The sequence below is a fragment of the Manis javanica genome, chromosome 1 (genome assembly GCF_040802235.1).
Source record: "Manis javanica isolate MJ-LG chromosome 1, MJ_LKY, whole genome shotgun sequence".
Lineage (NCBI taxonomy): Eukaryota > Metazoa > Chordata > Mammalia > Pholidota > Manidae > Manis > Manis javanica.
Genome location: NC_133156.1, coordinates 159,259,603 through 159,275,290, shown reverse-complemented (window position 1 = coordinate 159,275,290; position 15,688 = coordinate 159,259,603). Strand labels below are relative to the sequence as shown.

At 38.2% G+C, this 15,688-nt stretch overlaps 1 protein-coding gene across 7 annotated transcripts in view; it reads left to right on the top strand.

Moving 5' to 3' along the window:
• The window catches only part of IL1R1 (interleukin 1 receptor type 1), a 126,732-nt gene extending 111,838 nt beyond the window's left edge, over nt 1-14,894 (top strand). For all 7 annotated transcript variants that reach the window (XM_073239185.1, XM_017672429.3, XM_017672430.3 and 4 more), the window contains 9 exons: nt 714-948; nt 1,058-1,247; nt 2,183-2,351; nt 4,217-4,282; nt 7,835-7,949; nt 8,718-8,866; nt 9,996-10,139; nt 10,900-11,067; nt 11,601-14,894. In XM_073239185.1, coding sequence (XP_073095286.1) covers nt 714-948; nt 1,058-1,247; nt 2,183-2,351; nt 4,217-4,282; nt 7,835-7,949; nt 8,718-8,866; nt 9,996-10,139; nt 10,900-11,067; nt 11,601-12,016 — 1,652 coding nt within the window. In that variant the 3' untranslated portion in view covers nt 12,017-14,894. The remainder of the gene's footprint in view (nt 1-713; nt 949-1,057; nt 1,248-2,182; nt 2,352-4,216; nt 4,283-7,834; nt 7,950-8,717; nt 8,867-9,995; nt 10,140-10,899; nt 11,068-11,600) is intronic.
• Nucleotides 14,895-15,688: the final 794 nt, after the last annotated feature.

Here is a 15,688-nt window from a genome sequence, read left to right as displayed (position 1 = left end):
TATATATGTATATATGTATGTATATACACACACACACTCATAGATGCATACATACACAACTCTAATCTCTGTCTTGAGCACTCTTGGTTTACCTGAATTCCCAGCTTCATCTCCTCAACTCTGAACACTGGCCTTTGCCTCTGTTTCTTCCCTGCAATGTTATGAGCTAGAATCTCTCTCTAGGCAGTAATTTGGGAAAGTAATAGGGTTCATCTCCATTGTCTCCCATCTTTCCAATATTTCTGTCCTTTGTTCCCTGATAATGCAGTGTCTTGAATGTTGTTGTTTCATGCACTTTGTCCATTTTTTGAGTTGCTCAAGTGGGAGGGTGAATCCAGACCCTGTTACTCCATCTTGTACTGAAGCAGATATCTCTCCTGCTATATTATCACTGAGTTTTAAAACCCTTCTGAATATTCTACATGATACCCCATGATTAGTGAGGTTTTCCATTTTGGCTATTGAGAGCAGTGAATAAAGTGGAGATAAGAGAAGTTAAATAACTTGTCCGAGGTCACCCAACTGGCATGACTAGATTCGAATACAGGTCTTCCAGACTCCTAGGATAATACACTGAAACCTAGGCTATTAAAACTCTCATATATAACATGAATTAATGCATTTTATAATTGATGTATTTATATGTAGATAATACATTAAGAAACATTGACAAACTTCTTATTGAAATTATTTTCCCTGTCTCCCTTTTAAAGATGAATGTGAGGAAATTGAAGAACCAATAATTTTAGTTTCATCTGCACATGAAATTGATGTTCGTTCATGTCCTCTTAACACAAATGCAAGGGAAGGCAGTATAACTTGGTATAAAAATGACAGCAAGACACTTATTTCTATGGAACGAGACTCCAGGATTCATCAGCATAAAGATAAACTTTGGTTTGTTCCTACTAAGGTAGAGGATACAGGACATTACTATTGTGCAGTAAGGTGAGAAAAGAATTATTATGTTACGAACATGTATTCTGTGTAATTGGAATAGTAAAGGACAGAAACATCTTTTAAAAGCGCTTAATTCGCCTATTTTGATTTGTTTTAGAAATTCAACTTACTGCCTCAAAAGTAAAATAACTGCAAAGTTTGTACAACATGAGCCTAATCTGTGTTACAATGCACAAGCCATATTTACACAGAAACTGCCCCTTGCAGGAGATGGGCGACTTGTGTGTCCTTTTTTGGATTTCCTTAAAGATGAAAAAAATGAATTACCCAAAATACAATGGTATAAGGTAATTTTATATTAAATATGATAATTTTACTTTTCCAGCAAATGAAATACTTTTCTGTCATAGACAATAGGATGGATCTGCTAAGTACTTTTTCATTTGTTACAGTGTTTGCTTTTGAATGGTGAAACTTAATAGGAAATTTTAAAAACATTTTTTAAGAGTGCATCCATTTAATTTGTAGTTTAACTGATATCTTTCTGTTACTTTAATTTAGTAAGATGCTGTTGAGAAAATTATAGTAGAAATAGAAGATATTTAGAGATAAAGCTGAATATAAACTTAAGATTCTAAAGAGATGACTATTACAAAATATTATTTTGCATCTTATTAAAAATATTTAATGTTTTTAAATATTTTTAGCTATCAGTGGTCCTTAAATAACTTAGTGATTTCTGTAGTGGTTACTATGTAACTGGATTGGCTAGCACTCCATGGAACGCACCATGTTTTGTGGTACCTTTGATCTACCTAATTTGTTGGCATTTACAAGGGCAATCATCTTATAGAGGTTAAGAAATACAAAATATATATCAGTGTAGAAAGGAAGTACAGAATTACTAAAAACTATAGTAGTAGCATTCTTTCCTCAACCATATTTTTCTTGTAAAGTAATTGCCTTCACTTGTCTTCAAAGTACAAGGCTCATAGGCATAAAAATAAAATATCCTGGGAAAATAATTATGACGTTTGCCAAAAAATTTAAACCTTGTATGCAAGGAACATATTCATATAGAGAGAGGTTCATATATACTCATATATGTGTGAATAGATATGAATGTGGGTATTGTATATATATATGTATATGTGTGTGTGCGTATGTATTTATATATACACATAACATTTGCCAATGTGAAAAAAACACAGTTGCTTTTGCTGGTGGACTGGGAAAAGTTTTTCATTGGTTTTCAATATTTCCTTTTTCTCCCGCTATCTAGGATTGTAAACCTCTTCTTCTTGACAATATCAACTTCAGTGGACAGAAAAATAAACTCATCATGGCGAATGTGAACACAGCGCATAAAGGGATCTATACTTGTCATGCATCCTACACACACTTGGGAAAGCAGTATCATATTACCCGGGTTATAGAACTTCTTACTCTAGGTGAGTCATAGCTCCCATCCGAGAAGGCTGAACCCAGGAAGGCCTAGAGACCAGGATTCTACTATTATCTTCACTGCCTATGGGGGAACTAAATCCAAGAGCAACTTGATGATGTAACACAGGTCATGTGGCTTTAGTTTCATTTTCTTGTTAAATACTATATGAGTGTTTTGCATTCCTGCTTCAGACGCAGTGCTAATTAAACAGGCAACGTGAGTTATGTTTTCCAACTGAATTAGGAGGCTTGTTCTTTAGCATGGGTAAAGGTGGTTCTTCCAGAGAGCTAGGGGCTCCCTCCCAGTGGTGAAAGAGGAAGTTCTGAAAGCCTTCACCTGGGGATTCTAGCACTAGGGTCCAGCACTATGGACTGGACACCGATGGCTTTGGAATAAGTTACAGTCTTGTTAGTTCCTGTTAGCCAGTTATTTAACCTCTGTAAGCCTGTCTCCTCTTCTGTAAGAAGGTTGTTGAGGAAGTGTGCTCAGCTTGTGGGCATGTGCCTGGTGCAAAATAGATGAGAAACAAACAGGTATATGATGATGATTATTGTTAATTTTCCTGAGGCTTTCAATTCTCTATTAACCATATTTCATATTAAAACCTATTTTACAACAAAATGCACTCCTACAAATTACCTGGGCATGGGCAGGATGCTCACCTTTTCAGTAAATACCAGATTTTGTGAGCTTTCAGTAACATAAGAGGAGTTGCTTTAACCAGGACTTTCAAAGTTAAAGGGCTGGGACAGTAGTTATAGGTGGGGGCTATCCCAGGTAAACCCAGAGTGTGATTGCCTTTCATATAGCTAAGTTTTCTCAATACTATAATAACTTATTTTTTCAGACATTAATTTTGTTGAATCAAAATTAGTTTGTCACCTAGGTCCCACATGTACCAGCAAGTTGTAATTTTCAACAGCCCTTGTTTCACAACCATCTTGAGTGTTTAGCTGCTTCTCTCTGATCATTGTGCAACTTTGGTTTGTCTATGTTAAGATACAGCAACCAGGCCAGTGGACAGAATTTTAGGGAAACAGGGCACTAGGGGATGTTTTAAATAGGTCAAGTGTGTTTGCAATATTCTCCATTGCCCTTTCTGATCCCCTGTGTAGAAATAATGTACTTAATCAGGGGTGAGGTCATGTTTTGTTTTCTGACAAAGGCAGATTAAAAAATATTTACTGAGCATCTACTCTGTGGTAGGCACAGTTCTGGGTATACATCAAGGAACAAAAGAGACCATATTCTGCCCTGATGGAGCTTACTTTTCTTTTTTTTTTTAATTGGACTGTGGTAGAATACTGGGTGTTCAAGCTCATAGTTTCTCAGGCTTGGTTACAGATGAACCCGTGAAGCCAAACTTCTAGTAAATGAACGTCAGGTTCATTTCTGGAGCTCCTTAATATTTTTCTGTCAGTTTTAGTAAGTTATGCTAAATTGCTTAGCATTCTATTCTACTCTTGGGCCATTACTCAGGTTATTAACACAAGCAGATCTCGCATTGAGGGCCCTTCTGGTTAATCATCCTCCGTTCGGGGAAGTACCTTTCCACAGTAACTTGTTTTTCCTGATTTCTTTTAAGAGAGGCACTTGGGAGTGGTGGGGCCCTGGTGATGTGTGCGGGTTTATAGCACCAAATTCTGTGGGTTCAGCAGGGCCCAGGCTTTGTAGCAGGTGTTGTGGTCTCGCTGCGGCCTCTGGGTCAGCCATTCCTTCACGTCTTGCACTGTGTGCTGTGGGCACTTGGGGGGCTGTCTGGCCAGATGCCATGGAGTCTCTTTTGCTCCATTTTGTCATATCACTCAAGATTCTGATCTGTTGCTTAGATTCTGATACTAAGAAGCCCTGTGGATGCTTTTCTTTCAGAGGAAAACAGACCCATGAAGCCTGTGATTGAGAGCCCAGTTAATGGCACATTAGAAGTAGATGTGGGTAAGTGCACTCCAGTCAGGATGTGCTGAAATCATTATTCTAAACTCAAGATTAAGATAAACCTCACTACATATAACCTAAGACATTTACTGGCTCTACCTGTACTTAGAGGGAAAGGGACACAGGTTATATATTCCCATGTTCTTTGGCTTCCTTGCCTTGAGGGTCTGCCCACCTGTATTTTCCTATGGACACACATTACCCATGCAAACACCAGCCAAAGGCCAACTTCGACAGGATTAAGAATGAGAAATGTAATTTATCTGACTTGTGCGGGATGGATTTCTTATGACCAGAACTAATCTTTCAGGCTGAAGAGTAACAACATGCCAAAATGATAGTCATTCTAGAAGTGAGTGAAACATTTTCGTTTCAAGAATAAAGGCATAATCTCATAAGCATCCAGACCTACCCCATGCAATACAGTAGCCATAAGACACATGTGGTTAAATTCAGTTAATTAATGTAGTTCAATTAAAAATTAGTGCCTCAGTTACATTAGCTATATTTCAAAGGCTTAATAGCCACATGTGACCAGTGAATGCCAAATTAACAGAAATATAGAGCATTTCTCCCATCACTGAACATTCTAGGAAACCACTGGTCCAAACATAAGGACAGATTTTTATATCAGAGGATCAAAATCAGACTGGCGTCCAGAATCCTCTTGTGTAATAGTAGCTACGTGAAGACAATGAGCAATTGCAAGATTAGAAGGTAAAAGTTTGTGACCTATCAGTTCTGTACTTGGCCAAGTTGTTATTCATGGCAAAAGGTGACATAAAGAAAAAGATGTGGAAACTCAAAATTAAATATAGGCCAATAGAATCTACAGCAGTGTTTCACAGTCCATTTTTTCTTCCCATTATTGCTTTCCTTTAGAACCTAAAAAAGCATTTTTCCCCCCAATCCTCTTCCCTTTCTTGGAATTTTAATGTCACAGACATATCTTATATCTGTTGAGACACTGGCAGTCTGGAGGGCCACAAACCATTGCAATACCTACAATTTTCTTGTCTCAACCTCCAGAACCACTTTTTGCCCTGTTGGTCGGGCTCCCTGCGGAATGCATGCTCGAGAGATGTGGACTTCAGACCACTAAAACCTAGGTTGCATTGATCTCCAGATCTAAAAATAGTTTCATATTAAACAATTACTTTAATATATCACATCATTCAGATGCACACATCACCCTGTTGTATCCTGAAGGTTGTTAAACAGGCATTTGATTAGTAATTCTGTAGATATCTGTATGACACTTATTGTGGTAAATAGGATCTCTTTTACTGTTAAAGTGACTTAACAATTACTAATAAAATGACTTATAAAGGTAAGAGTTGAAGGATATTTACTTCATTAACTTGATAAATAGCATCAGTTCAAACCAGTAGTCACCAACATTCTTAATGGTGAAACATTTAAGTGTTATTAGCCCTTCTACTGGCCTGGACCTTCTCACTGAAGAGCAAGACAGGTGCCCACATAACTAATATTAGTTAAATGTTCTGGAAGTACCCACCAATGGAGTCATAGGTAAAAGAACCAAGGTGTGCTTACTGTAAGGGAGAAATTTATTATTTTCAGATCACATGATTATGTACCTATAAATCCAAAGAGAATTACTGAGAAAAAAATCAGAATTAACATTTTATGAATTGGCCAGGTACAAAATTATTATTCTGAATCATTAGACTTGCTTAGTGATAACCAACTAGAATGCATAATGGGGAAGAGATTGTATTTATGACAATAAGTGTCATAGAGATCTACAGAATATCTTAGTGAAATCTTTTAAAAAGTATATGGAATTTATAAGAAAGGAATAAACAAATGAAAAAGCAAACCCTGGCATATAAATAGCAGAACATTTGAGAGATCAAAACATAACATTCCCAGAGGGTAGTAATCATGTCTCCAATGGATAGAAAATTGGTTCTTAATGGGTAAAGAAAACTAAATCAGCAGATATACTGTATATCTATGGCATTAATAATTCACGGCAAGGGAGGCAATTAGGATAAAAATGTCTAAAAAGACTCAAAGGGAGCTGCAGTGAAAACAGTCTTGAGGAACACCAGTTTAAGGAAAAGTGCAATAGAAATATATATGCTTTCCCTCTATGAAAAACTGGAAATTATAAAGATGTCAACTCCTAAAAGTAAGTTATAGGTTTAATGGAATTCCAATAAAAATTGGCAAGTGATTCTGAAATTCACGTAGGAGATTAAAATGATGAGATTATTAAGATACTGTTGAGAAGGACTCTAAATGGTATTATTTACCCTGAAACTGCAGTAATTGAGAGTGTGGTACCTTTGGCATCAGTAACATATTCAGATCAACTGAGAAAATCCCAAATAAGTAAGATATGATTTTATGATAAAGATAGCATTTCAAATTAGGGAGGAAGAGATTTATTATTTAATAAGTGGTTGTGGAATGATCAATCAGCTATTTGGATAAAAACATTAAGTTAAAGCTTCCTCCCCCCCCCCAACTGCGCATACCACACCTAATTATAGCTTAGGCAGGTTAAAGGACTAAAACATTAAAACCATGAAACAGTAAAAACATTATATACTTAAATGAGAATGTACATGGATAATTTCCTGATTTGGTGGTAGAGAGGGCTTTTAGAAATAAAATAATGAAAAACTGATTAGGAAAACAGTTATAAATTTGATATAAGAAGTAAAAATCTCTACACCAAGGAATTTCCATAAACAAAAATAAAATGAAAGCAACACACTCTGAAAGATGTTTGGAATAGTCTTCATGTATGATAAAGAGTTAATATCTCTTTTGAATAAAGAACTCCCAGAATAATCAGTAAGGTTAACAGGAGAATGAACACGAGGCATAGCAAGCAGTTCTTAAAAGAAAGACCAGTGAATACTAAACTTAAGAAAAATATGTCAATTGACCATAATTTCAAGAAATGAAGATGAAAATATAAATGGAATTTTTTGTCTTCTCTCAGTTGGCAACGACTAAACAAAAATTTTTGGTATCTCAGGGGTTAGGGGAAAATGATGCTATAGTGTCACTGAGAGAGGGGGCTGGCTTTTAAAATGGGTACCTCATTTAACTCAGTTCTACTTCCAGATTTTGATGCAAAGTAGTACCATAGGATATACATAGTGATATATAGGAACACTCATTGGAATATAAATTATAATAATGGAAAATTAGAAGCAAATTTAGCAACAGGAAAAAAGTTAATCATAGTATGTATCTGTATTATGGAATTCCAAGCAGCCATGAAACAGCTTGTTTTTGGAAGGCTAATCATATGAGCCGAAATTCCCAATGCACAATAATTACAAACATTAGACAGTAATTTTAAAAATTGTATATGTATACAGAGAAGATAAGGAATGAGACACATAAAGTTACTAGTAGTGGTTACCTCTGGGTGGTGTGTTTAAGGGCAATTTGTCTTTTTCTTTGTATGTTCCTGTAGCTTAAAAATTTTATTTAGTAGCCATTTATTAATCCACAGGTCAGATACAAATCAATTACTGTTATGGTTTAAAATACATTGCTTTGCAGGATCCCAGCTACAACTGATCTGCAATGTCACTGGCTATCCCACTGCCTATGTCTCCTGGAAGTGGAATGGGTCATCAATCGATGAAGATGATCCAGTGCTGGCGGAAGAGTATACGTGAGTGTATAAGCCAGTCATGCAGGGCAGAAATTTTGCTATTAAATTCCATGTCAAAATCTATAACCTTAATGGTTTAATCTGATAGCAAGGGTTAACTGGCTGTTGACTGGTTCTTAACCCTTTGCTGCCCATATTGAGTTTTGCTAAGCTGAACAGGATTTGTGAGATCTTGGACATTTAAGGCAAAAATACATGTCATTGTGGTGCAAATTCTGGACCACTTGGAAGGCTTTTCTTAAATTTAGTTATATATGTTGCAGCATTCCAGTGAAGCAGCTTTTCTAAATTACTCTTCATGTCATTGTGTCTTTAAGTAGTTTAGAAAAGACTTCCTAAATGGTGTCAAGAACCAGGCCTCCCCCCACTGCCCAAGTCCCTAACGGCTGCCTGTTATCTCTGTAGGGATAAGCCAACTCCTCACCATCACCCGCAGATGATCCTTTGTCATCTGCCCAAGTCTCCTCTTGTTTCATATATTCTCTCTGCCCCATGGAGACTAGGATGCATATGGCCGTATTTTTCTTCTTGGGATCTAGTAATTTTAATTTGATCTCTGTACTGAGTCTTTTACTGAAAATGGTCCTAGGGCTAGAAAATCTCAGATCAGCGCCTCTAACCACCTGATTGTTAGGCCTGTGGTTAGGGCTGGTGACTATTTCTGCCACAGTGTATACAGCAAGTAAAGAGACAGACCATGTATACGTGTGTCTAATTTGTGGTTGATGCAGTGTACTTAAACAACTTTGTTTACTCTCTTTTGAACAGAACGGAAAGTCCTTTAACCAAAAGAAGGAATATACTCACAGTGCTTAATATTTCAGCAGTGGAAAGTAGATTTTATCTACATCCATTTACTTGTTTAGCTAGGAATACATATGGTAAAAGTGCAGCATATGTCCAATTGAAACGGCCAGGTAAACAACGAAACTATTTATTTGAAATGCAATTTTGAAATGCGACTGTTATGAGATTCCATTACCTTGAGGTCTGCACTGCTATTTCTTCTGCCCAAAATACTCTTGGATTCCTCCTAAATGGGGTAATTTCTATTCTTCTTTCACTTGTCAACTGAATGATTTCTTTTTCGAGGAAGCTTTCTGTCCTGCTGTCTGCTTTTAAGCCAGCCCTGTGCCCGAACAGCCGAGGTCAGGGCCCTTGTTATATGCTCGTATTGTGCAGGCGTGCATGTGTGTTTGTTTGCGTAGTGTGTTGTTGTGGACAGATTTATTTTAAAAGTCATACGGAAATGTAAATGGTAAAGAATAATCAAGATGGTCTTGAATAAAAAGAAATAGATCTATAGATATGATGGTCTTTTATGGAACTGTAGTAATTAAGACTGTAAATATGAACTATCAGTTGGGACAGTTGGATATTGGTCTGGAAAATGGTACATCTTAATTTCTACTTCATTTCCAAATCAGATGGATCCGAGACCTAAATTGGAAGAGTGAAAAGTAGAGGTTTTAGATTCTCTTTTTCTGGGTGCCTGCATGGCCCCTGATATTTAGAGGGTGCTTTCTTCTTTTTTCTTCTCCAGCCGCCTCCCCTTCTTCTCCCCCTCACCTTTCTCCTCGGCCCCTCCTCCTTTGCAACCATTGGATGAATAATTAGAGCATGAAGAGAATGTGGAGGTGTGAACCTCTGTATGACACCCCTAATCCCTTCTCTCCTTTCCACCAGCCCTCAGCTGGCCCCACCTGTCAGCACTTTTGTAGGCCTTTGAAGGACTTGGACTTGTTTTATGGTGGAGTGCTCTGCTCTATGTCCTTTGGTGTTTTTCCTATGTTTTTGTATAGCATATTATGTAGGTGGAGATTTAATACAGTGTACCTTAGTTTTATATAATATCTGTTCTAGATTGCTTTGTCCATTCGTATCCATTATTAAGTGGTGTTAATGAGTGGGTTAATATGGTCTAGGATCTGGGATTGCAGGTCAGTCCCAGATACGGTTTCCCTGGGATGATAATGTTTAATTTGCTATGCTCAGTAGTTTAACTCTTTTGGTCCTAATATATTTTTTCTTTTTTTTGTGCCATAGTCCCTGACTTCCAGAAGCATGTAATCGGCATATTTGTGATGCTAACAGTGATAATTACATGCTGTGTTTTCATCTATAAAATCTTCAAGGTTGACATAGTACTTTGGTTCAGGGATTCTTGCCATGATTTTATCCCAAGAAAAGGTACAATTTTGTGTCTTATGCAATATTTCTGGTTGCAGAGAGGGGACAGTTAAGAAATATAGTAGAAAATTGAGAGGGTTATTACTTAAATTTTAAAATGAAATGTGGCATATATATGGATAGTAGTTATTCTTATAAATAACCAGAGTTTCATAATATTGGAATAAACCAAATGGCATTGCCTCCCAAGTCACTGCATTAGTGTCCATAATGGTGGGATAAACATGCACTTAGAGCATCTGTTTATAAATCCAGTTATTCTGAAGCTGTTGATGAGGATCTGCTCCATGCTGGGTAGGATGCAGATCACCCCATGATCTGCCTTCAAATCAAAGAAATAACTCAATTTTTATACATCAGGGAAGTTCATTTCCTTTTGTTTCAACCTTGCAAAACACTACTACTACTACAATGTATAAAAGGCCAAGTGGATAGAATCCAGGGTTGAGACATCTGGGCAGGAAGATGAGAACAGGGAGATAAGGATAGTTCCCACACTGAGAGTCAAAGGATCCTGAATGTGAGGCTATCAATTAATATGAGAACAACTTCATAGTAAAACACTATAAATAGCAACTTGTAAGAGATAATCAATTACTTCACAAAGGTATTATGCTTTGGGTATTTCTGCTTCAATTTTACCATTGTACAAGATGAATTAGTAATTCATTCTGAAATGCATGTTTGTGATACTGACTTTACCAAATCTCTTATTTTTCCTTTTGTATCTAAATATATTATATTACATTTTCCCCTTTAGCTTCGGATGGAAAGACCTATGACGCATACATACTGTATCCAAAGACCCATGGGGAAGGAGCCACCTCTAATTCAGATATTTTTGTGTTTAAAGTCTTGCCTGAGGTCTTGGAAAAACAGTGTGGATATAAGCTGTTCATTTACGGGAGGGATGACTACGTTGGGGAAGGTATGCGTGTAATGGAAAAAAGTAAAAGTCCTGTTGTAAAATAAATGTAATCATTGAAGCTGGGTTTCATTTTTCTAAAAGGCTAGCATAGGTATACATATTTGACAATTTTAAGGATCTCTTCAATGGTGCACGATGATGATTTTCAAATTTACTCAGTGCATGTATTTACTTTTCTCATATTTTGTTGGAGCAACAATTAACCAAGTTTAATTTAGTTTTGGAAAGCTTAACAACTAGTTAGATCCAGTAGTTACTTTACAACTGATACAATAAAACAGGAGTGATAGAAAGCAAATGGTTTAACAGGGTTTTTAAGTTTTTACTGTAAGTATTCTGAGTCCCAAATGAAATACTCGACTTCCATGGGTCAGTTTTTGAGCTGGTCTATAAAATGGAAAACTCCTTTAATCTTAATATAAGAAAAAAATTGCATGAGGGATTAGGTGCTGAGAACCTTGTGGGCTTTGCTTCTGGAGAGGATGATTATAATGGAAATTTTCCTTACTATGCTGTGTTTTCATGTTTTTCAGACATTGTCGAGGTCACTAGTGAAAACGTAAAGAAAAGCAGAAGACTGATTATCATTTTGGTCCGAGAAACATCAGGATTCAGCTGGCTGGGGAGTTCATCCGAAGAGCAAATAGCAATGTACAATGCTCTCATTCAGGATGGAATTAAAATTGTCCTGCTTGAGTTAGAGAAAATCCAGGACTATGAGAAAATGCCAGAATCCATTAAATTCATTAAGCAGAAACATGGAGCCATACGCTGGTCAGGGGACTTTAGAGAGGGATCCCAGTCTGCAAAGACAAGGTTCTGGAAGAATGTCAGGTACCACATGCCGGTCCAGCAGCTACCTTCCCCTGGGCCCCAGTTACTGTGCCCCACCACAAGGCCAGACTCTAAGGAGAAAGTGCAAAGGGAAGTACACATGCCTCTCGGGTAGCAGGGAGAAAGAATTGTGGCCAAGAGTCCATGGTTGACTCCTGTCCAGTGGCTTCGTGGGCTGCGTCGTGCTTCCACTGACTTGTGCAGTCAAGATGCACCTGTATAGTCCCTTGTCCCCGAGGTCACCTGGAATCGGATTGTTAAGGGAGCAGGACATGGTGACAACAGCAGGCCAAGGCAATTCAGAGCAGAGGGCTTGGGAAGTCCTTTAAAAGATCACAGAAAGCCTATCTGAATGCTGGAACTGCTGAGAAGAGGCAGCAAATGGGAGGAGTGAACATGCAGGAAATGTTCGCCATCTGCAGATGGTTTTGTGAAGGTGTCCACAGTCCGAGGGGGTTGTGGCCTTGTCTGGGGACTGCAGGCTCGCTGGCACTTGAGCTGCTCTCTTCGGTAGCACTGCAGATGAAGTGAGACGTGCATTCTTGGAGAACTTCCCACCTGCCTTGTGTTTTCCATGTATGTCGACAGCCAGCAATTAGTTACCAAAGATTGAATTTTCATGTCATAGCCCTTTAAAACTGCATGTCAATGAAAGAAGGAATTCTTCAGCATGCCAGAGTTTTGAAATAGCCTTAGCTTTCCACGGGAGAGAGAGAGAATTCCCAAAGGAAGAGTAGTAGAGAACTGATCCATCTCCTCATTTGCCCCTTGGCACTGCCACTCTGTGCTTCCTCTCTGCATTGCGCTTGGCTCATCACTTCTCTGGAAGGACTACTGCCCAGTCATTCCTCTTTTCTCTCGGTCCCCCACAGGGTGCACAGGTTAACTGCCCTTCATAAAACACTGCTCTCTGCTCTGGCTGCAGCACCTCCTCGGGCTCCTTCTGGTTTAGGAGCTGAAGCCCAAGCTCTCCCGCCAACCCGTACCACCACCACCCCCATCTGTCCACATGGCCATCCTCTCCCCATCCTGCTGTGTGATTTCTCCATTCTCCACCCCTGTATCTTCACACCTGTCGCATGATTCTCTATTTCTGCCTCTTCTTCCTGTCTCCTCTGACCAGAACGCTTTCTCCTTATTTTTACTGAAATTCACAATTTATTCCGACTACGTTTCTCCAAGGGATTTCTCTAAGCATCTGCCCTAGGACACCTGCCTCTGCCCTCTTGGTTGGGCAATGCTTCTTCTGTTGGGGATGGCTTTGCGAAGGCTGTCTTCTCTCCAGCTGGGAGTCCTGCTGTCTGAGGGAGAGACTGTGGGGTGTCTCACTTTGTCTGCGCTACCTGCTCAAGTAATTTTCACACAGGACATAGATTTGTGTAGGGCTTTATGTTTAAAAATGTCCAAAGATTATTTTATTTCATTTTTGCAATCATCTTAATTTTATAGGGAGAGTAAGAGACCTGTTTTAAAAAATTACACTTTAGTACTCTCGGACCTAAGGATAGGTCTGTTTCCTATTGCTGGCTTTTCCATTTCTGCCTTCTAGTGCAGTGTTCAAAATACTTGATTTCAGGTCAGTAAATATCACCCTCACCACACCCCAGCACTTTAGTGAGAAGAAATGGTAGTTGTTCTTTTTTTTTTTTTTTTTTTTTTTAGGAAGGGTGGTGGCTGAGTCCAGGAATGCTTTTACTTAAGAAACCAAATTAAGAATTTTTGAGTGCTAGAATTTACAAAAATTATGTTTAGCTTTTATGAAAAACTCTTCTACTTTCATATATCTCATATACTTTTTCCAAAGGTAAATTTTTCAGTAAATTAAGAATGAAAGCAAATTGGGTTTTGGTTAGAGACACATGTTTGAAAACCTGATCGTAGTCCCTGGGATAATTAGAGAATCCCTGGAAAACATGCACTTTTTGAAGGACACGTGCATGGTTTTAAGTCATATGAATGTGGACGGGACTTCTGTTTCTTAAATTGTATTATTTAATATAGGTGGACACAACATTCATTTGTATACTTTTTTTCCCCCAAAAGTAGTCAGAGCAAGACAGAAACAGAGTTAATACTTTGACTGTTTTCTGTCCACCTGCTTTCTCTCGGATCTGATCTGACAACCTTGAATGATAGCACTGTCCTGAAGCTGCTATGTTAGTACCTTGTGTTCATTAAGCAGCGTGCACAGCCTGTAGCAAAGTCTGCAGGGTGGAGGTAGGTGGCTGTCCTGCCTCAAAAAGGCCTTTTGGATGCTTTAAACATAGAATGTTGCTGATCATTTTCAGTCTGTTATCAATAAAATACACTTGCCTGTGTAGTGCCAGAAAGCCAATTCTGAAATTTAGAATTAGCAACAAATTGACAAGAAAGTAAAGAAGTTGGGGAAAACAGCCAAGAATTACCAGTGGCACTGAACCTGGAATTCAGGGAGGGACAAGAACCAAGGGATATGCCTGGGTGGAAAAGGAGTCCTAACAGGAAAGTGCAATGTCCCATTGTCACTCCCATTCCCAAGGGAGCCTTCTGGAGGAAGGAGCTGCACTCCTAGCTCCCTGGGAACTTCCTCTGTTTTATTGTTTTCTCCAAAACCTCTTTCAAGCTCTTCCTTTCAACTTTCCCCATTAATTAGATTTTACTGCATTATTTGATGGTAATTTTTTTGTCAGCTTCAGTGTTTAAGGCAAGTTTGCAAATGCCACAAAGTGTTTCATTTCCAGTTGTTAAAACTGGCTTAGCAGAATTTATATTTTCCTTTTCCTGTCTCTGTTTTATTTGTAGTAAAAGAAAAGGTATTGAGCCAATTTTTTCAATGACATTATTGATAAATTATATTTTTACTGGTTAATAATGAAGGTTTATTTTTTAACTTGTTTGTGTAATTCTGGAGCAGATACCAAATATTTTTATATAGTAAAACACCAGATTCATGTGTAGCATGTATCTTTGATCAATGGACTATATTTGTTTTCCAGTAAAATTGTCAAACCTGGTATTGAGTATTCTCATTAGAATCTGTTTCTTCACCAGCTGTCTCTGGTCTTACCTGTATACTCCAGGTCTGATGTAGGGTGCAGGCACCCTCTGCCTGGGAATTTGGAGGCCATTAGGTGACCAATGAGCCCAGACCCCCATTTGTAGCCTTGACTGTACTCCATATGTTTGCTTGCTTCTAAAATGGGTTAAAATGCCTTATTATTATTAACCCTTTATTGGTCCAAAAAATGATAACATTTGTATAGACTTCTGCATTTTACAAAAAGTTTCCATTTATTTTCTCCTTTGACCCAAGAAATGAACAAAATTGGCAAACTTTGTGTCCCACATGCAAACCCTTCTGCTCACAAATGCTGAAGATCAAAGGCTCCTTCTTGCCCAGCTGGGGCTGCTGTAGGCTCCGCTGTTCCCCAGGGAGAAGGGCAGAAGTGGCCACTGGCTTAGCATCCATGATAAATCTGCCTTCGCCATATACATACACCAGGGGTGAAAACTAGGCCAACCGATTTGAGCTGCAGTTTCCTCATGTTTAAAATGGGTATAATACCTAGTTCATGGTGTTGTAAAAGGATTAAAAAGATGAAATGTATTATAACAACTACAGCACATAGCACATAACAAGCATATGGCAGGTCCTCAGGAAAAGACAGCTTGGTTAGTAGCAATTCGATAGATAAACTTGGTGATTTCAAGTCTTACTAGGATCTGCAAATAGAATGGATAGAGAGGATTATAAACTGCAAGTAGCACCTAAAAGAGGAAGCCAAGAAATAAAAAAAAAAAATAGCCA